This window comes from Podarcis pityusensis, assembly GCF_964106645.2.
Source record: "Podarcis pityusensis genome assembly, chromosome: 11".
In the NCBI taxonomy this organism is placed as follows: Eukaryota; Metazoa; Chordata; class Lepidosauria; order Squamata; family Lacertidae; genus Podarcis; species Podarcis pityusensis.
Window position 1 is genome coordinate 16,445,631 of NC_138036.1, and position 23,042 is coordinate 16,468,672.

Here is a 23,042-nt window from a genome sequence, read left to right on the forward strand (position 1 = left end):
AAACCAAAACAAGTTCTAAAACCTGCAGAGAAATCTGAGGACGTTGACAAGCTGGTATGTGTGCAGAGGAGGGCAACCAAAATGATCAAGGGTCTGGAAACCAAGCCTTAAGAGGAACTGTTGAGGGAGGTGGGTATGTTTAGCCTGGAAAAGAGGACACTGAGAGGAGGTAAGATAGCTATCTTCAAATATCTCAAGGGTTGTCTCATGGAAGATGGAGCAAGCTTGTTTTCTCCTACTCCAGAGGCTAGGACCTGGACCAATGGATTCAGGAAGAACTTTCTGTCAGTACGAGCTGTTAGACAATGGAATGGGCTCCCTCAGGAGGTTGTGGGTTCTCCTTCCTTGGAGGTTTTTAAGCAGAGGTTGGATGGCCAGTGTGGTATAGTGGTTAAGAGCGGTAGACTCGTAATCTGGTGAACCGGGTTCGCTTCCCCGCTCCTCCACATGCAGCTGCTGGGTGACCCTTGGCTAGTCATACTTCTTTGAAGTCTCTCAGCCCCACTCACCTCACAGAGTGTTTGTTGTGGGGGAGGAAGGGAAAGGAGAATGTTAGCTGCTTTGAGACTCCTTCGGGTAGTGATAAAGCGGGATATCAAATCCATCTGTCATGGATGCTTGAGATTCCTGCATTGCAGGTGGTTGGACTACAAAACCTTTGGGGGTCCCTTCCAACTCTATGACTCTTTGAAAGCACTCTTATACCACTTTAAGAGTCATGGCTTCCCCCAAAGAATGCTGGGAACTGAAGTTTGTTAAGGGTGCTGACGTCACAAGTCCACAGTTCCCAGCACCTTAAACAAACTACAATTCCCAGCATTCTCCAGGGTGGTTAAAGTGGTATAAGAGTGATTTGGATGCATGGTGTGGATGTGACATGAGTTTGTGGCAAATCTTTCACTCACTGCAACAGGAGTAACAAGCAGTGTCTGTCACATCTGGCTGTCTTAAGTGTGTGAGCTTTGCAAAAACAACACCCACCCACACCCACACACCACAGAACACTGTCTTATACAGAGACTCTTCTTTTGCCATTTTTCTGACTTTCAAACAGTAAGGGAGAAACGATGGAGAAAGATAATACTTGCAAGGAAGAATAATTAAAGTCGTTTCAATATTGTTCCAGCGAAAGCTGAAATTGTATAGGGAACTCATATGCTTATTGTAACAATTTTCAGGAAGATGACAGAGCTTCTGCGCAGCTAATCAAACTCGTAATCTTGCAAAGAAAACAGCGATGATGAAAATGCATCCCGAATGCTGGCACTTCTAATTTCCAACATGCTATCATCTTCTTAATTTCAAGGAACATCCTGCTTTCTTCTCACAATGTGATAATGATGGTGGTGATGACCGAACGGAGTAGAAAATATTGTGAAGTGTACACTCATTAATTTCCCAGAGACCTGTAATCAGGTTCCTTTTTAACAACTCGCACAACACCTTCTCCCACTGCCTAGAGTGGGGGAGAAAAACCTTTGGGTTCCTTAGCTCATTGCAGACATGATTTGGATAGATTGAACATGTGCAGAGGGAATAGCATCATGGTAACAGACTCATACAATGTGTTTCTATGCCTGAAACGAACCCTTGCACATACCAGACATTCAAATAAGAGATCATCACACTCCACACATCCATGCTACCTGAAAAAGCCAGCATTGCATGCCCACTGGTTTTGGGATCCCCCATCCCAGTAGTGATGTATGGAGGTTAGAGCTGGACCATAAAGAAGGCTGATCGCCAAAGAATTGATGCTTTTGAATTATGGTGCTGGAGGAGACTCTTGAGAGTCCCATGGACTACAAGAAGATCAAACCTCTCCATTCTGAAGGAAATCAGCCCTGAGTGCTCACTGGAAGGACAGATCCTGACGCTGAGGCTCCAATACTTTGGCCACCTCATGAGAAGAGAAGACTCCCTGGTAAAGACCCTGATGTTGTGAAAGATGGAGGGCACAAGGAGAAGGGGATGACAGAGGACGAGATGGTTGGACAGTGTTCTTGAAGCTACCAGCATGAGTTTGACCAAACTGCGGGAGGCAGTGGAAGACAGGAGTGCCTGGCATGCTCTGGTCCATGGGGTCATGAAGAGTCGGACACGACTAAACGACTAAACAACAACAACACGCTTAGCACCTTTTCCTAAAGAATTTTTGGGACTCCAGGCTTACTCCTGAACACTTTCTCTTGGTTCATCCTTTATCCCTGGCTTGTTCCTTGCTCCTGCCTTGGCCCTTTGAGTGCTCGACTGCTGATTTGTCCCCCCAGCTTCTGGTTCTCAGCCCCTGGCTCACTTCAGGGTGCGGCCAATCGCTCAACCCCGACGCTGCTCTGAGCACAGAAGCTCCTGCAGTAGCACATGGGATGACCTCCCCAAACAATGTGCTTCATCTATCAGAAATTTAAGAAATATGGATGTTGATGTATTGATACTCTAGGGCAGGAGAGGGGAACCTATTTCAGCCTGAGGGCCAGGTTCCCTTCTGGGCAACCTTCCAGGGACCAGATGCCAAAGTGAGTGGCATTCTGCCTGATAGTCACCGCCATGCCCCTTCTAAGATGATACAATAACCTTATCATTGTACAATCATTTGATAATAAGGGATAAGGTGAAGCTAAAGGGGCCCCTGACCATTAGGTCCAGTCGTGACCGACTCTGGGGTTGCGGCGCTCATCTCGCTTTATTGGCTGAGGGAACCGGCGTATAGCTTCCGGGTCATGTGGCCAGCATGACTAAGCTGCTTCTGGTGAACCAGAGCAGCGCATGGAAACGCCATTTACCTTCCCGCTGGAGCGGTACCTATTTATCTACTTGCACTTTGATGTGCTTTCGAACTGCTAGGTTGGCAGGAGCAGGGACCGAGCAACGGGAGCTCACCCCGTTGCGGGGATTCAAACTACTGACCTTCTGATGGGCAAGTCCTAGGCTCTGTGGTTTAACCCGCAGCGCCATCCGCGTCCCGATAATAAGGGATAGATTGTGCAATTAATGGACATCTGCATGTGCTTCCTTTCAGCAAGAGATACAAATATATGGGCAAATATATTATTTTGGAGTGACTAAGTTGTGTTTTCCATGAAGTTCCCATGACACTCCATCGTACATAACAGAACTTTCACACCATTCGCTTGAAACGTAAATGTGTTTCAGTTTTCCGACATGCTTAGCTTTGGCTAAGCATGTTTTCCCTTTCATGCTGATTGAGCAACTCTAAGACAGTGGAGACAGGGGCCCTGCAGGGACCCTGCTGCAGAAACAGTCAAAGGTCTTTGACCCCAGATCACTTCACCACTGGTTGTAGAGCTCTGGGACTTGACCCCATTCCTGTTGAGTGAAAAGGTTTCTGCAAACATTCCCAAAAATTTGGACTGGGATAAAGATATACAGTTACTGATTATCCTCCTTACAGATGATGATCATCTCTTTTCCTTCCAAGTGAGACTCGGCAGACCAGTTTGCCATTTTTAATGTTTATCTTGGCAAGAGAATTTTTTTTAAAAAAAGAAGGAAGTGGAGCCCAACTACAGTGAGTGACAAAACTTCCATTTCCCCAGGCAATTAGGGTGAAACAGCTGTCCTTCACTAATTCTGTCCATGACTAATTCAGAAGGAATTTGACCCAAAGGAGCTGGGGAGTCTTAGCTAGGGGAGGGTGGAAATGATTTGAAAAGAGAATTGCGTGTCCTGTCTGCTGCAGATTTGGCTCAATGCCAATTTCAGGACAACTTGGATGAAGAGGGGTTTTTATTAGATCACGTACAAGGAGGAAAATAACAAGAAAGTATTTCATAAATCGGAGGGAGGATTTGCAGTGGGTTCTCTGAGCCCCCTAGGCCTAGGATGGTGGGGTGTGTGGACTGTTGTCCTCATTTGTGAGAGGGTGTGAGGTATCTGCACTACAAATTTAAATCTGTTTCAAACTTGGTTTAAGATATGCGGTGGCATAATAGCCAAGCGTATGAGCCCAACCCAGAGCTCCTCTCCACAGATTTTGGTTCCTTCAAGGCCCGGGAGAGGAGCGCTCCCTCAAAAATCTGCGCCCAGTCCCATGGCCTCTCTGGCACCCCCTCCCATGCTATGCCCCTGAACTAAACTGCAACCTTTGCCTTTCCATTAGAATTCCAAACCATCTTGCAGAGCTGTGTAACCATTTAAACTGCAAACATGGAACAGGAACCTCTATTAAAGAGGAGGATTGTGGCTTGATTGTTTTCCCCATTCCCTGACAGCCCTCTTTGCTTATTTCTCACAATTACACCCGACAGCCTCAATCCAGCAGATGATATCATTGCTCTTGCTTGTGTGGTTGGAAATGTCCTAGAGCTGCACTCCTTCTCTACTGTGTCACTTTATCTTTTGAGATTGAGTGTAATGATCTTTGGCAGGCAAGCAAGCCTCAATAAGAATTCATGACTCTCCGGCAATTTTATGTATGTTTATTTACAAAAAGACACATCCAGAACCTGGCTTCTCACCTGCTCGCATTTACGTTTGTTGGTCTGTCTGAAGTTTTGCCTTTCCCACAGCAGGAAGGACACCAGACTCCCGCCTTTCCCCTCTTGCCCTTCCGCTGCCTTCTGATTTTATCCAAACGCCTAGAACGGGTACTGAAAGGCTGACCTCCCTCCTACTCCCCACTGACTTGACACAGACTCAGACCTCGTCTTATCTGCTGGTTGCCTAGCAATGTTCTGGCTGCCTTCCAACTCCTCCTCCTCTTGAGAGTTAATAGAGTCTTCCCTGTGAAGGGGTCTCGAGCTGCCCTGTCTCAATTCTGTCAGCCAGTTCTCATCTGCAGAGTCGGACCCTTGTTCACTTAGTTCAATCTCTGAGTCTAACTCATCCCCTGCGCTCTGGGAGGCCATGTTCCTGACATTGAGGTGCTCAAGACAGAGGAAGGAAACAGGGAGGAAAAGGTCATGTGATCCTACCTGGACCCTGAGATCATATCAGACATCCCCACTCCATCAATGAGGTACACCCTGGAAAGCTAAGCACTTTCAGAACTGTGTAAATGCATAGGGCATAAACCACTCAAGTGTGAACGCAGTGCCTGCATGCAGATTAAGAGCTATCTCCCAACTTGACTCACCAGCAGACTGCTGAGCCATTAAGTGGGGATCATAGGGTCTGTGCACTCCAAGCCTTCTCTCTCACCAAGAAACCAGGAGATTTGAATTTCAAGGTTGAACAACCTATCGTATACTGAGTTAGGAGACAAGAGAGGACTGTGCAGGGGCAGAGGGTGAGGATGGAGAAAAATTTTAACCTGCAAGTGATGCTGGTGAATTTTCTGCCTTTGAATTCATTTGTGTAACAGACCTCCCTGACAGATAATCTGGGACATTTAAGAGGCCTGAGATTCACAAGTTTCATTGTTCGGTTTTACACATCTCCATCATTAACAAAAACAAACAAACCACAAAGATAACTTCTGCTGGCTTCCAGCTCTATACTTGAACTCTTCATTCACTTCCCCATTAAAAAAGAAATTGCATAATGGTTCTAGACACCATAATACGGAATGAACCAGAAAACCCAGAATTTTGACACTTTGCCTTACCTAAGCACTCGGCAAAGGGCATATTGTTGCTCTTCCTACATTGTGTAGGCCTAGTAGTAATTTGTGTAGACAACTCATTTTTGATGGAGGGTAGGTTTGAATCACACCAATATGAATCAGCCCACTTAACACATGAAGAATGCTTCTCGATGATAATAACTTCTTTTTAATAGTTTGTGTAAACTACTCATTTTCGCACACAAGGGTGACTGGAGCTTTGTGATTTTCCCTTCTTCAATGACAGAGTGCCTGCATTTCAATAAATGACCTCAAATACAGGAGCATAATAGCCTAACGGCACAGACAATATCCAGTGTGTTGAACTGTGCATACCACACTTCTACTTTCCCCAGCCAAGTTTTTAAGGTTGTGGCTGAGTTTTGTGCTATGAATTCAAGCATGGTAGGATGGGAACGGGGCAGAAAACAGAAGAGCCTCTAGCTCAGCCTTTCTCAACCTGTGGGTCCCCAGATGTTGTTGAACTACAACTCCCATCACCCCTAGCTAGCAAGGCCAGAGCTCAGGGATGATGGGAGTTGTAGTCCAACAACATCTGGGGACCCACAGGTTGAGAACCGCTGCCTAGCTTAAACCATACCACAAATATGCCGGAACAGAGCTCCAAACTCTCCAGAAACGCACCACACCATGGATGGTGCCACAGATGACTGGATACACAACAGGAATGCTCCTGCCCTCCTTATTATGGGAAGCAACTGGGATGCCTCTTCGACCCTTCTGCTCTGTCTTCCTTTGATAGAGTGACAGAGGGTGGCTACATGTCCTACTTAAAGTCTGGTTTAACAGGAGTCGCCAAACTTTTGGGGCCCATGGGTGTACTTGGAATCATATTATTTAATTACTCTTGATTTGTTGTACTTATCTCATGGAATCTCAGAGAGTTGGAAGGGACCCTGAGAATCATCAAGTCCAACCCCCCGCAATGCAGGAATATGCAACTGTCCCTTAGGGGGATCAAACCTGCAACCTTGACGTTGTCAGCATCATGCTCTAACCAACTGAGGTATCTCAGCTTTTTCTCCAAGGAGCTCAAGGTGGCATTTACGGCTCCCTTCAGGGACAATTTCTGGTGCATAAGGGAAAGGCTGGTGCACACACTCCTCATCCACACACCCATCGTGGTCTCAGTCTGGCTCACTCTCTGGGGATCCTAGCTAAAAAGAGAGAGATTGCTGTGTGGAGCACACATTTAACCCAATTCAATATTTCTTAATCGGTAGGCATATTTGTGCCACCTGGGCGTTTAGCTTTCAAGTAACTGACTCAATTTCTCATATCATTTTCATGAGCAGGGGAGAAAGCAAACCACAGCCTATCATATTCTAATGAAGTCACACAGGAGTTTTGGTTTTTTAAAAAAATTATAACAATTTAAGTGACTTTTTGTGAATCTCATTTCCTATGCTTTAGCAATTCCGAAAATGTCCATTCAAAGCAGGGCCCAGTAACCATGAAAACTAGATAATTATCTCAGGAAATGCAAGATGAACTTTTCAGAATGTGAGCAAAAGGACATCAAAAGTCAATGGTTCGTGAGCTGCCGAGCCCATTCTGCACAGAAAAACCCTAGTGTTTCAGACATTGCTTTATGGATGCTTGGTATTGTTTATATCCAGTTATTTTAGAAAAAGAAAAAGAAAGAATATCCTGTCATGCATGATCACCTCCTGTTTTTTCTTTAGCTTGCATACAGACCTACCCCTTTCTTAAATCATTTCCAGGGAGAGGATTTGGGGCACATCAGGCATGCTAATTCAGCATGTTTGGAATTCCCTGAATTTTAATTCAGAATATCTGGAGCCCCACAGCAGGTAATTACGATTCTGTTGATATTTATCCAGAGCACAAACGGCATAGCCCACAATGGTGTCACGCAGGGTTGGGGAACCTTTTTGAGACTGCTGACAGCCATTACTACAGTAGAAAGCATTGTTGGGTGGGACCAGAACCACATATAATCACACAACATCCCCTTGACATATGCAGAGACACACAATCCCGGACACATGGAGACAGAGGCAGAGATCTAATTTTCAGTAACTCCCATTTGTGTGTCACAAAGTGCCGTAGAGTTTATAAAGCAACGACAACTCTGAAATACCCTTTACTTGTTCAGATTGTGCAAAGGTGGGGAGGGAGGACTCAGTAACCTTGCAAAAAAAGAGCCCCAACAGTAAACAGAAGCTCAATATGCACCCTCAACTGCCGGTGACTATCCAAAACCCTCAAACTTCAAAATGTGATGGCATCCTGACAATGGCATACAGTGGTACCTCAGGTTACATACGCTTCAGGTTACATACTCTTCAGGTTACAGACTCCACTAACCCAGAAATAGTGCTTTGGGGGTGCGGCAGCAGTGGGAGACCCAATTAGCTAAAGTGGTGCTTCAGGTTAAGAACAGTTTCAGGTTAAGTACGGACCTCCGGAACGAATTAAGTACTTAACCCGAAGTACCACTGTATATGCAACTGCAAGATGCATCAGAGCTTCTTAAATATTTTCAAGGAACACATTTGATCCTCTTACAAAGGTAAGAGCTGCATTTATTTATTTTTCATTTATATCCCACCTTTATTGCAAGGCGCTCTAGATGGTGTACTTGGTTTTCCTTCTTCCCATTTGATCCTCACAACAACCTTGTGAGGTAGGCCAGGCTGAGAAACACTGGCTGGCCTAAAGTTGCCTATGCTTTGCAGGGCATCAAAGCCCTTCCCCTTCTGCTGTTTCCCATCAAGGAGCTCATGGGCAGGAGGGGACCCCGAGGGCCATTCTAACTGTGGTCCTGTTTGGCCTATAATCCAGGGGTCCTGCATGCTTTGAAGTGCAGGAGCATATTGTGACAGCTCCCATAGCCAAGCCCTATACATGCACACTGAAGAGCAGCAGTAAGTAGCTTAATATCCAGTTTATTAGGATCAGCATGACTGCAACCCTGTGCATAGTTTCCTGGGAGTAAACTCCATTCAACTCAACGGCCCTTACTTCTGACACAATAGGAGCAACTTGTAGAAAATACTGAGCTTTAACAAAAGATCTTCAGCCATTTAAAAAGCCACCTTTCACTTTGAATTAGAAACGTGAACAGCATTGCAATGAAGTGTTTTCATTTAAAGGGCTAGTGTGGGAACCTCATCAAAGAAAAGGAAAGAAGTACCTAGCCTTGCATAATTTCCCCCTACATTCTCTGACTTTTCATATGCTAATCTGTTACAAGCATGCACAAAAGACTTACTATCATCTCACTCACTTGCCACGGACTTTCAATTACCCTGATGTTCCTAGTCTCTAGTCCATTTGCCCCACTGCCCCACTATACCACAGAATGTGGGACAAAACCATAGGAAGAAACCTGTTGTACTTAGTGACTTTCTTTCAGGCACTCCTCATATCACTTCTGGCATATCTATATAAGGGATGGGACGACAACTTCCATAATTTCTGAACACTGGCCATTCTGGGCAGGGGCTGATGGGAACCGGAGTCCCCCCCCCCCCATCAGGAAGGCCACAGGGTCCCCAGTCCTGATCTACACTAACTAATCTAAAACCTCCTTAACTGTCAAAGTCGCATAAAACTGAACTCTTGACTCCTCACAACTGTTGCCAAACTATCACCCCCAGGATTCTCTGAGGGAAACTATTAGAGTATTTTTGCCGGATGCTTCATGAAACAGCCATGGGGACAAGTTTATCTCCAGATAAGATATTTGGGATTGGGTTATTGAATGAAAAGGCATTAAAATAAAAAAAATTGAATGTGTACCATTCACTCCACAAGTCTGTTCCTCCTTCAAACAGGTGCCTCGTCGTTTCCGCAAAGCTTTCTGAAAGACATTTGCCCTGTAGACTATATGGGCATAAGGGCCTTCTCCTGACTGATATTTCTTCACTGGTTCAATGAAGTAATCTCCATCAGGCAGCTGGAAGTATCCAGCCTGAGAAGGGAGAGAGAGAAAGAAAGAGAGAGAGAGAGAATACATAGAACCATTACATTACAGTATTTATTATCCACCCTTCACCGAAAGCTCCCAACGATGTGAAAATACAATACTGTTTTTTGCGAGTCTCTCTTGATTTTTCCACCTTTTGTTTCACATGGAAAGGTGGGTGGGAATTTTGGCAACTAGACAGAGGAGAAAGCATAACCTGACCTTGTGAAGCAAACTTGGGTTAAAACAAAAAAAGTTGCCTAGCAACTGGCAAGAGTTTCTGAGGGGTGTGGCGACACGGCCACCTCTGCCCCAAAACACATAGTGTCATCAGTGAAAAAGGTGAGTAAGGAGGTGAGCCCTGCTCAAGCCCCCACTTTTGGACAAAGAATTTATTCTGTGAACAAAAAGGAACTTCCATCTTGGCTCTAGGTGGATTAGGAGGATTTCTGATGTTCACTCTTTGGGGCTGTATTCTCATATAAATATTGCACTTCATTGCAAATCTAAGTTGGAGTGTACCTGTGCGATAGTTTACCCTTTTAGCAAGGATAAAAGGTAAAGGTACCCCTGCCTGTACGGGCCAGTCTTGCCAGACTCTAGGGTTGTGCGCTCATCTCACTCTATAGGCCGGGAGCTAGCGCTGTCCGCAGACACTTCTGGGTCACGTGGCCAGCGTGACGAAGCTACTCTGGCGAGCCAGAGCCGCACACGGAAACGCCGTTTACCTTCCCGCTAGTAAGCAGTCCCTATTTATCTACTTGCACCCAAGGGTGTTTTTGAACTGCTAGGTTGGCAGGCGCTGGGACCGAGCAACGGGAGCGCACCCCGCCGCGGGGATTCGAACCACCGACCATGCGATCGGCAAGTCCTAGGCGCTGAGGTTTTACCCACAGTGCCACCCGCGTCCCATTTAGCAAGGATATAACACATATTATTTTCCATACCCTTTATGGCTGGGGTAGCCAGTGTAATGAACTATCACTCCAATCACCCTTAACCATTTAGCATGCTAGTTGGGGTTAATAGCAGATGTAGACCAAAAGATCTATGCTAACCCCAATACATTATGGTGTATTAGTGCTGAGCTGCCTTATTAATTACCCTTTTGCTGCCTGAATCATTCACCATTCAGCCAAAATTTTGCACATCACCTACAGGAAGACGTATTTGGTGTGAAGGCAAAGTAAGAACAAAAGGTGGTTTTTTGTTTTTTTTACAAAAAACAGCAGCTTTTTCACGTCTGAAGCAATTCTAACATACCACTGACAGATGTCAAGATGGACCAAATACACTGAACCAACAGCAATTAAAACACCATGTGTGAACTGTTTCTTATGTCATTTATGTTGAATCATAACTAGTTTTACCTCCCTGCCCCTAGATTTTATCTCACGAATTTCACCTTTTTTACCCATATTTGCATGACTCTAAGATCTAAAAACCCAACAATTGCAGTTCTTCCAATCTTATCAACCATTCCTAGGCTAGGATGAGTCACAGCAGTCGGGAAGACTCTCCTGTTCCAGGCCTATGTTGGACAGTTTTCTATAAAAACATCAGGGAAATCACTTTTCCACTAGTCTGCTGATATGCTACAGTCCCCCTCCCAACCCAATCCAACCCCAACCCTTGAATAAAGACATTAAGACGCAAAAGGGCAATTCAATTCTTCCTAAGCACATTAAAGTAATAAAAATGCATGACACAGCTTTCAAAATGCCAGCTGCAATTGTTGCCCTGATTGTCTAGAGTTCAGCTGGAGTTCTTTTCAGGGGGAGCTGGACTAGGCTGGGCTTGGGGGCAGTTCCACTCTCCCAGCATGCAAAACATCTCACATATTCATCCTGGCAAAAGTCGCCCAGCTGCAGGGAGAAAATGTGCATCTAGCAAATCACGCCTCTTTATGATCTGGTAAAGCAATGTGGGAAACTGTGTCGCAGAGCACATTAAAATGTGCAGATGCCAATTTACAAAGAATGACAATGATTTAAATGGAGATATTCTATATCTCACCATGGTGGGGAAGACTGCGACCAGCTGTGTGTGTGTCACTTCTAGCCTAGAGGCTAGAAGTGTGTGCTGGGCACAACGCCCGGACACGATGCTGTTGCATGGGGCATCTGGGCATCGCCTGGCAGCTTGGCTCCTGTGGCTGGTGGCGGCTCCTCCTCCTCTTCCTACCACTACCGCAGGCCAAGGGCTGCTTCCCCTCCATGGAAGGAGGAAGAGGAGGAGCTACCACGTTCCCAGCTCGTGCAACCGCAGCAAGCCACTGTGGCCACACTTCTGGAAGCCGCTGCCATACTTGCGGAAGCACATTTCTGACGCCAGCTTCCTGAAGTACACTGGCACTGGAAGCCTAGCAGGTCTGCTGGCAGCTTGGCAGGCCTCTTGCCAGTGGACTGGCAGGCATTGCAGCAGTGGCAACACAAGCTGCCCATCAATTTTAGGGGGGGTGAAGTCACCTCAGTCCCTATGAGTTGCAGCCCCTGTGTGTGCATGTATCTGGAACCACTGTAAGTGCTTCTTTGTCACTAAAGACTTAACTATGAGGCATGTGTCTTCCTTGGCTGGGGCAGGGCCAGGGTACCCATCCCTATCCCTTGTGGCTGGTTTCCCCCACTTAAATGCTCCACCAGGTTATTACTGTCTTTCCCATTGTTCTCTGAAACCAGAAGCAAATCCATCTGGAGGGTAATGCGGGGGTTTGTTTGCAGAGGAGAATCAGCAGGCACAGAAAAGGTGAATTGCACTCAAAGATACTGCACCCTGTATTTGAACTATTCCTGCACACATGGGATTGTAAACATCTGTTTGCTAAGTTGTTCTGCCCTGTGTTAAGCAGGAAAAAACCACTTACCGTATATCCAGTGTTAGCAGCTACCTATCCTTTCCCTTTTTGTGTGCCAATTCCCTACCCCCACCTCCCTGGCTCACCAAAGTTGTTTGTACAATTTGTGCAGACACGTTCCCACTTCACCGAGGCATCCGTTGATTCTGCATACGGTTCTTATGATGTATTCATTAGCTACTGTACTGTCCTCCAGGATCTCTACAGCCTGAAATGTGAGCGTTGGCATGGAACGGATGAGCGTTTTAATTATTTGCCTACTCAAGCATTTACTTACCCTGCTACTTCAGGGCAGACTGTACTGCAGACATTTCCTTGACTTTACAAAACAACCATCACGTTGCATTTTTACAGGTTGTTATGACTCCGTACAACTTGTCCTCTTATTAAAAATTAAGAACCTCAGAACATAATAAAACTAAAAAAGGAAGAAGTTGCAGGTTTGATTGACATGGCAAGCTTGGCAGAATCCAAACCAGCAAGGGAAAAGGAGAAACGAAAACAACCACTGATTAATTTTTCAAACTTTTTTTTGAAGTGAAAGAAGTATGCAAGTTACATCATCCAACATGGAGTTAATTCCCATATTTTCAGCTCAGCTCAAAAGCAGCTGGAACTTCTGGGAGGCTACTGGGAAAGTGGACTCACCATCAATGTCTGGTCCAGCGTTTCCCTTTTGCTGCTGCCAGTCTCCTCTTGAGGAGAGGTGGGGGAGCTGACAGTCAATCATCTAGGCTGGTAAGAAGACCCCTCTCCTCTGAACTGTATTTTAAACAGGCAGCTGAGTCTCCATGGGGCCCAGTAAGACCACCTAAAACCTTGTGGTCTGTAAACTTTCATTTTACTGTGGGTTTACTCATTTAAACCTATAGATCATTTGCTGCAGTGTTCCATTATGTTCTGTGTTTTGCTTTTCAATAATAACCACTTTGGGTATAGCTCACCATGGGAAAGTGGCTTGTATCAAACACACAGTCAGGAGGTGCTTCTAGCTAGATCATGGTGGGCAAACTTCTCCCCCCCATCAAGGGTCATATTCCTTCAGGGATAATCAGTCTGGGGGCTGCTTGCCAGTGATGGGTGGAGCCAGAGTGATGGGTGGAGCCAGAGACAAAAGTGTCCTGGATTAACACATCTAAATGATCAGATTATAATTTCATTTATCAAATTTATATCCCATCCTTCCTCCCCAAGGAGCCAAGGGTGGCAAGAATAAAGACACATACATGCCCCAGCTCAGTTTTCACCATGTGTCAGGGGTGGGAGTCAGGAGAAGGTCAGCAATAAATCACACTGCGTCAGTGAAGTTAACTCCCTCCTCTCCTGCTTCCACTTCTAATTCTGGTTCCTGACTTCTCTCCCTTCACTCCTCTGCATCCAGCCTGCCCATGACATCACGGCCATCTCAGATTGGAATCTCATTTGTTTGTTTGCTTTTGTTTATTGAGGTATGGCTGTATTGCGATATCATAAAATATCAAGGCGGCTACACAAAATGAGGCCAGGGACCATGTGCAGTCCCCAGGCTGTCCACCTGTGCCCTAGATCCAGCCTTGTTACTAGATACTCAAGTGATGGATGTGCCATTCATCTCCTCATAGAAAGAAGCAGCCTTTGTTTTGCAATGCTTTGATCACCTGTAGACTACTGCAGTGCATTGGGTGTGGGGCTGCCTTTGAAAACAGTTTGGAAACCTCAGTAAGGCTTTCTGGGTTTTTTGAGGGGCCCAATCCACCTAAAGTTAAGTCCCACTGATTTCAACAGGAAAGCAAATGCTTAAGTCTCTTTAAGGACTTGACAGCACTTAAAGTTGGCAAAGTCAGGGCCACTGTCCTCTTTCCACCTCTAAGAATATTTACCGTATTTTCAAAAAAGGAAAAGGAATACAACCAAAGTGCACCATGATTCCATTTGTCCCCCCTCTCTTACTGTTCCTTTGTGCATGTGTACTGCTAATTAATATGTACAGATGTGCATTTAGAAGTCATTAGTGTAATTTAAATAGAAATAAAATCTCATCCTAGCGGGGAAGATTGTGTCTGCTGCCTAGATGTGAACTGCTGATGGGCAACTCCCAGCCCCTTGCTCTCCCTTCTTACAACTCTTTATCTTTAAACAGGACTGGGCAGCCCTTCAAACAGAGAACTGTCCTCTGTAAACTAAGCCATTTTAGCCAGAGTGCAGAAGGAGTTGCCCAGATGGCTACAGGGTGGTTTCTGCTTCCTTCTACATTTGCTCAGTCTCAGTTGACATAACTGGTAAACTCTTAAGGGATGCAAATTTTTGGACATTTAATTATATTTCTGCAAAGAAGCACCATTTGCATTTTCTGCCTCAGTTGCCAAAAAAATAGTCTTGGGTGACAAGTAAAGTTAGGGAGGAAGAAATATTTCTCTGTCGCTATCCATCATCCTGCCAGCCACAAATTTAATCGCTGGGCTTGTGAGAAAAGGGATTGTTTCTGACTTTATGATTGCAGTTTGCTCCATTTCCCAGGTGCTGGAAAGAAACAGCTGCACAATCTGCTGCGCTTTGCATAAGAATGTTACGGGCACACTGACAGCACAAGGCTGGAGCTACATACAGCTTGCCTCTCCTGATTATCACCAAGGAGGAAAAAGGGAGGCGAGCCGGTATATGAAACCAATAACTTCACAAACTGCGGAGCCTGCTTTTGCCAGAAGGACCAGCTGCAGAGTTTTAGCAGAGATCACTCAGCATTAAAAGAAACGCTGTACAGCACATTATGTTGTGCACGTTGTACCCTAACACTTAGGGTCATACTAGATGTGATGTTAATTGCATGAATGAAATTAATGAGCATGCTTTTTATTCTATAAATAGCAGCCAGGGAAGGCCTGGTCAGCCCTGGACTCATCGGTGGTGCGGAGGGGACTTGATGATAACCAAAAGTCCTGTAGTTCACTGGTAAAGCATCTGTTTGGCATCCATAAGGTCCCAGATTCAATCCCCAGCATCTCCAGGTAAGGCTGGGAGAGTCCTCTGTCCAAAATCCTGATCAGTAAAAATATTGAACTAGATGGACCAAAGTTGGTATGAGCACATTCCCAGGTTTCCTATATTCCAGAGCGGTGAGAACTTACAGAGGCAGCATTTACCTGAGATTTCTGAAGGAAGAAATCAGTGAAGGCTTATAGTGCTTCCTCCATAGGTGGAGGCACAGCTTTGTTACCACAAAATCCCAGAACCCAGCACAGGTACACTGTTCTAAGCCCACCCAGCCCAAGGAGGACAATAGCTCAGTCAGTCACACCATTGGTCCATATAGCTCTATTGTCCACACGGATTGGAAACAGCTCTCCAGAGTTCCAGGCAGTGTTCTCTCCCAGCTCTACATGCCAGGGACTGAACCTGGGACGTTCCACATGCAAGGATGCCCTCCTGCTAATGCATTTCCTCCAGGCATCAAAACGTCTTGCGCATTTTGGGTGAGCACTTGGGTGATGTGCTGAGTGATGAGACCTGTTGGCAGCCGTTCCACATAACGTAGGCATTTGCACATAGGAGATTGCGCAGTCGGTGCAGAAATCCATTGTGCTCGGAAAGGAAGGTTGACAAAGCACCCTCTTAGCTGTTCGTGCTTCGGGGAAATGTTGTGGATGGCAAGGCCAATGAAATTGTTGGAGACAAGGACAAATGCCAATTTTGGCAAGCTACAGGGGTCGCTAAGGGCTTGACAAATCAGGCAGATTTTTTGAGTTGTATGCAAGTGCCTCAGTGGAATAACCAAACAGCTTTCTAATCAGTGTTGACGCTTACCTGCAGCTGCTGATAGAGGCCATGTTATTCAGGCGAGTGAAGTTATTTCCATAAGAATTACAGCTCTACATGGGTCATCATTTTAACAAAAGCATGTTCCCCATTTTGTATGAACTCTTGCTCTTTGTTCAGATCTTTATTAGAATCTCCAATAAATCATTGTCAACCAGAGAATGTCCATTCCCGCCCCCATCCCAATTTTGGGGATATAATTCTGCTGCTCCTTCCGCAGCTCAAAGTTTTTTTGTCACTCCTAGGCAAGGCAGGTTATCTTAATGTCGCAGACTATTTGGGAGCAATCTTCAGGTTCAGCAGAATGCTAGCCTTACTGGAAGCAGCACACAAATCAAACTGCCCAGGCTGTTTAAGGCAAGACAAGCAGCACCCCCAGTGAATGATGCCAATCTAAGGAAACAGGTTGGCTTGGTCTGTTTCTGAGCCACTTCCAAGCTAAAAGCAGGGGTGCAAGGAAGGACTGTTGCTTAGGCAAATGTCAAGGAGAGCAAGGAAGGAACATGCTACAGATGTATAAAAGTATGCATAGTGTAATAGAGAAAGTGAAGTTCTACCTCCCTTTGTCATAATAGTATAACCCAGGACCCAACCTGTGGTAGACAATTCAGGATAGATTTTTTTAAAAAAAGTACACACAGTTCATGGTTACAATATGACATGGGAGGTCATAATGGCCACCAACCTAGACAACTTTAAAAAGGGTTTGGACAATTCATGGAGGATAAGGATATCAGTGGTTACCCATTATCTCCAGTATCACAGACAGAACTCCTCTGAATTACCAGTTGCTGGGAAATATGTTCAAGAGAGTGCTATTGCACTCATTCTCCTTGTAGCCATCCCAAAGGCACCTGGTTGGCCACTAAGAGAATAGAAGCTGGACCAGATAAACCTTTGGTCTGGTCCAACAGCATATTTCTTATATTATTGTGATGGGACCTGAAAGTGTTTATCTTCAGTAGGATCCCCTGGCATAAGAGCAATGAGTAGGGCTGGTCAAGTAAGCTTCTGGAAATAAACAGGGACCTCTTCTGATGTTGACCTACAGCATATCCACAGAGGCCGAGGCTAATGGTTCAAGTCAGACCCACCTAGGATAGAGCACAGAACCTCTCCAGGTGAGCTTACGCTCCATAGAGTCACTTTTATGATGTTATTTACAGTACATGTACACAACAGAACAGTAGGAGATGGGGGGGGGGAAGGTGTCATGGGACACTTTGTGTTTTTTTCCTCTCTCTCTTTTGCAAATAAGTATTATTAGAAGCAGGGAAAGGACCATTTAGCTGACTCCGTCAACTTTAAGCACTGTCAAGTCCTGTTGATTTTAATTAGAGAGTTAAGCTTCTGCTTTCCCATTGAAATCAGTTGGACCTAAAAGTAATTGACTTCAGCTGAATTGGACCGAAGGTTCCTTGAGATATCTGACTTGGGACATTTTCTAGAACAAAATCCAAGACTCTACTCAGAGATACATACCACCAGGAATGATGGGTGGAGTTGGACTTTCATAAATATTCTGGCTAATGTCCCAGGAAAAGCAGCTGTAGACATAGGGTGATAGCCAACTTTCAGTCCATTGATCTGAATGGGTCAATTCTGAGTATAACTGATGTTGGATATCACCCATACAACATAATTGTTCAACTTAACTGCCCTGTGTCTCAAGCCACACAGTAAACCGGATTACACTTAATTCTTAGCCGCTTACACTTCCAGTTTCTTAAGAGTTCTTGAATTGCAACAGAGGGCTATAGTCTCTGCTGCATTTAGAAACAGCTCTAATTTATACATTTTTATCTTTTCAAGGTTGCATCTCATGTAAAAAGATTAGGTGGTTTGCATATTGTGAGATCAATGGTTCCTTTGTCTATTTCTGAAAGGCTTGTGATGAGGAATTTTCCCTCTTGTTTTGTCCTAATCATATTCTAAACATAGGGAATTGGGTGGCGAAAGAACCAATCTGAAGTTATGTATATCCATAGAGGGTGGGGAAAGGAATTTTATATGCCCTAGAAGTTGTCCTTGGCTTCGTGAGCAAGTAAATGATCTTTTCCTTTTATGAAAGTCACTTTTGTTCTCCTATGCACTGGGACAAGATTAATCCAGCTAGTATGAAAGGATATACAAGAATTCATTTGGGGTTTAAAATTAGGGGTGTGCATCAGCCACAAAATTGGATTTGTATCTGAATCTGCATATCTAAAGTTTGATATTTTTTTTTAAAAAAAGGAAAAGTCAACAACTTTTTCATTTTCTGAAAGAATTGGTTGAAATCCACAGGCATGATCTGACTTGGAAACATGACAGCTTTCCCCGAATCAGCCCAATTCACCTCCTAATTTGTGATACGCACATAGCCAATGCACACTCTTAGTAATATTGCTTTCCAGGAGTAATAATGATTTGATGATCTGTGGTGTGCATCTGTCTGTTTCATAAGAGGCACATGATATTTGAAAACATAGTGAGATATCTGTAAAATTAATCATGGGGTTTACGGGGAGAATAAGGATATGCAAGATGGACTATTGCAAGATGATGCAGAATAATAGGCAGGAATATACCGTATTTTTCTCTCTATAAGATGCACCCGACCGTAAGACGCACCTAGTTTTAGAGGAGGAGAACAAGAAAAAAAATGTTCTCTCCCTCTCTGCTCAACGCCTCTCCAGCAAAGCGGGAGGAGAAACAGAAGGGGCTCCATTTCTCCTCCCACTTCGCTGAAGGGACGCTGTGCAGAGATGGAAAGCTGCGCAGCGCCTCTCCAGCAAAGCGAAGCCAGGAGAGCAAGAGGGATCAGTGTGCACCGATCCCTCTTGCTCTCCTGGCTTCAGCAAAAGCAACGCAAAGCCTCCAGAGCACAGTGGGAGCACTCCCGCTACGCTCAGAAGGCTTTGGGTGGCTATCTCTGAAGCCAGGAGAGCAAGAGGGTTCAGTGTGCACCGATCCCTCTTGCTCTCCTGGCTTCAGCAAAAGCTGCGCAGCCTGCATTCACTCCATAAGAAGCACACACATTTCCCCTTACTTTTTAGGAGGGGAAAAGTTCATCTTATAGAGCGAAAAATACGGTGTGTGTATATCGGGGGGGATCTCTCAGGAGCTGCATGTATGTAGATGTGGCTGAAGCCAGTGGTGAGTGGGACTAGAGACAAAGGGGGGGGGGGAGTCTAGAGTGGGCACAGCAACCTCCTTTCTCTCTCTCTTTCTGCCAACCCAACCCCATTCTCTCTCTTTCAATGAATGTTTACAGCATGACAGGTCTGACATTGGAAAATGGAGCAGCTAACCTTTTGGTAGCTACAGGGAACTTTAAGGCTTAGACTTTGTATGTTTCTCTCATCTCCAAGATGCTGAAGCCTGAGGAACTGCAATCTTAATCAACAGACAGCAGGACCAGTAAGAGACCAGTGAGCTTTGCAAGCTTAAGGCACCAGATCTAATCCCTTATCTTCACTTGAGCAAACCAGGTGCCAGGTGATGGGAAAGATCTCTTCCGGACTTCGGTCCTGAAGAGCCACCACCAGTCAGAGTAGACAAGAATGGACTAAGTGGACCATTAATCTGACCTAGTATAAAGCAGTTTATTCTGTTCTCTCATATTTAACTTAATTAGGTTCTATGGCAATGACGACAGCAACAAAAGCCCAAATGACATTTTAGCTATTCGAAAAAGGAAGCTCTTGAAAACCTCATTTCTTTGCTTACAGAAGCATCTAAACAAGCACCAGAGCCAGCACTGACAATCATGCAGTCAATACCATTTACAAAAGAAGAAATACATGTTTTTTCCTAGAAAATGGAGTCTCCAATTATCCAGATTACAGTGTTCAACAGGCAGAGAGAGAGAGAGAAGAAACTTCAGCCCTTAACACACAGACACCCTTCTCTGATACAGCTGCCTCTGCCACAATGCAACAAGCAGCGTCTGTCAAAATTACACAATATTTTCATGATAAGAAATTAATACGCAACCAATGTCTGCAAATGCAAAGGTAAAATACCTTCATTTAAATTACATAGCCTGAGCAGTTTAACCTGTGGGGAAAACAAGCAGCTAGAGAAGCGATTTTTTTTATTAGGAAAAGAGCATATGGATAATCATAGAATTGTAGAGCTGCAAGGAACCATGAGAGCCATCTAGACCTACCCTTTGCAATGCCATCTTTTGGCCCAGTGTGGGGCTTGAATTCATTATTCTGAAATTAAGAGTATCATGCTCTACCAACTGAGCGATCCAGTTGAACATCTTCCCAAGGCAGTTTGGTACAAATGGCAAGCTCTCAACACACACACACACACACACACACACACACACACACAGAGTCTTAGATTTCTGTTATGCCACTGTGCAGTTTTTGGAGTCACGAGACTCTGTTTACATTCCAGACTGTTGGAAGTCTCACGGGAGACGGATGTTGAAGTTACTGGTTTCCTGTTTCTTTGTTCCAGTTGTTCACTGACTCTCACAGAGAGCAGATGCTTTTCTTTTCTGTCCTGCATAGTTAGAAATAAACGTAGCGATGTAGCACACATTTCTCAGCTCCTTCTGCTGTTTGTATACTCTGCATAATGGGAGCATGCCTAAAGCCTCTTCAAAGGCTTAGGTCGTTAATCACCGTAGGAGGAGGAGAGCCTGATGGATTCCGAAGATACGACGTGGAAGAGAGCTATTTCAGCTCCGTCGTACGGAACCTCCGACACACTGTACAGCTGGATTCTAGATTTTGAACTGATGGCAAACATGGATCTCCCATCCAATGTGCACTTTGGCCCTATCTACAGTGACAAAATGCAAATGATGACAGGCCTCCTGCACATTTAATTTACTGAATTTCCATCTTCTACACAACTATTAAAGGTCCAGGAGCCCAGTTTTCACATCTGACCATCCTGGCTGTAGGTGACAATGCACAAGTTACTGGGTGTTTCCAGGCTGCGGCTATTTTCAGGTGGGATTCAACCACACGCCAGCAAATTCAGGCTGCACAACTAAAGCTGATCTGGAGCTCTTGCACAACAAGCCCACTTCCCCCCAAAGACCAGAGTTTTTGCTATAAGGAACGTGATGGAAAAGTGAATGAAGAAGTGTAGAAGAACACTCGTTTGACACGGCTTCATCTAACCTCCTTGCAGACAAATCAGAATGAGTGGTCGAGGAATAGCTGGTGTCATCTCACTTCCCTGCAAACCAATCAGGATGAATGCTAAATAAACAGGTCATCTGGAAGCAGCCACTGAATCTCAACCTAGCCTGCCTCACTGGTGAGAGGATGAAACAGATTAACCCCATGCAGTTCTTTTTGGGGAAGGGAAAGGATACAAATTAAAAAGAAAGACAAGACAGTCACTGCAAGGTTGTCATCTACCTGTCCTTTTAAGCCATTTCCTATGGGGAAATCTGACAGGGAATTCAGACACACTGTGTGATCCTTTGACCCCCTGCAAAGAAAGATGTCAATCAGGAATGCAAAAAGACTGTTATTTGTTCTCGCCTACTCCAAGTCTTCCCAAAGATCAGTGGAACAGTATCCTCCTGAGCACATCAACAGCACAGTGACTGTGACAGTGACTCCTCATAAATGAAATGATCCTTTCCCTTGACTCTTAAAAGGCCATTCCTTCCTAAACTGATGCAGTGATGTAGGCCCAATTGCTGCGGAGTCTGATGGTTTAAATGATGGTGCTGCTAATGATTCAGTTTGCCCAGAGTGTAGCAAAGTTTATTGAGTTTGTTTCTTAAACCCAAGAGTGTGGGTAATGAATATGTCATATAAAGCAAACTTGTGTGCCACTTTAATAAAAAATAATAATAACAGGAAACTTTTAAATTGAAAATGAAGGCATTTCAGTTCTGTGAAATGTAATACTGTAGGTTCCTGTTTCCTCCCCAAATAGGTTTCATTGCAGCATCAAACAGCTGATTAGGTTCCAAATAGAATTGAAGCAAGATCTTACCGCAAGGTGGAATTACACGTCCGCTTCAGAGCATGTCAAGCGCCTATGATTAATGCATCCTAGTAAATTGCTTACAAGATGGTTTGCAGCTTAAACAAGACCGTGATGCTACTCAGTTATGGCCTCTCCTCAGCCTAAACCAAATTAAAAGACACAGTCTTTATAAGCAAGGCACTCTGTGAAGTCTCAAGTATTCCCCATTTAAATCCCTTAAGCCTTTCCTGGTAGTCTCCTGGTCTTCTTTTGAAGCATAGATTGGAGGGAACCTGCAGCCCTCCAGTTACGGTTGGACTACAACTTTGCTCACCCCTTTCAGTTGGGTGGTGTTGTGGGATGGCAGAGGCATCACCGGGCTCTGACAAGGGAATCCTGTCATCAGAGCCCCTTCCTGATTGGTCGTGTGGACGTAAGCCCGTGCCACCTATCAGGAGCTGGATCTTGGCTTGCACCCCAGTTTTGGTGAATAGGGATGCAGGCCTGGAATGGGGATGTTAGGCCAGGGGGTGGAGCTGACGGATGGAGAAGGCATCCCTTGCGTCCACTCCCTGCCCATTTAAACGGCCCGCACCTGTGGTCATGTCTGTGTGCCCAGGTGGGGCCTGGGCCGAAGGCACTCCCCCAGATGGCAGTCCCTGCAAGGGGTACCTTATTTGATATAAGTCTTAGGGACCCCCGCCTGGATTGACCTATGTGTCACTTTCGGTGGGCGGGCCAGAAGTATTTGATTGCCACATGCCCAAGCCAAACCTCTTTCATCTGTATTCAATAAAGTTGCGGTCTTTATTTATCTGGGGTTGGGGTCTGGGGAGCGCGATACCTTGCCCCACAACTCTGACTATTGTGAATGCTGGCTGATGGGTGTTTGAGTCCAGAGCACACCGAGAACATCAGGTTGGGGAGAGCTACCATATTCTGTC

General features: G+C 45.1%; 1 protein-coding gene across 1 annotated transcript in view; it reads right to left on the reverse strand.

Moving 5' to 3' along the window:
- The window catches only part of ADAMTS12 (ADAM metallopeptidase with thrombospondin type 1 motif 12), a 111,256-nt gene that overhangs the window by 73,175 nt on the left and 15,039 nt on the right, over positions 1 to 23,042 (reverse strand). The window contains exon 3 of the mRNA XM_080973385.1: positions 9,353 to 9,524. Within this exon, the coding sequence (XP_080829511.1) occupies positions 9,353 to 9,524 (172 nt within the window). The remainder of the gene's footprint in view (positions 1 to 9,352; positions 9,525 to 23,042) is intronic.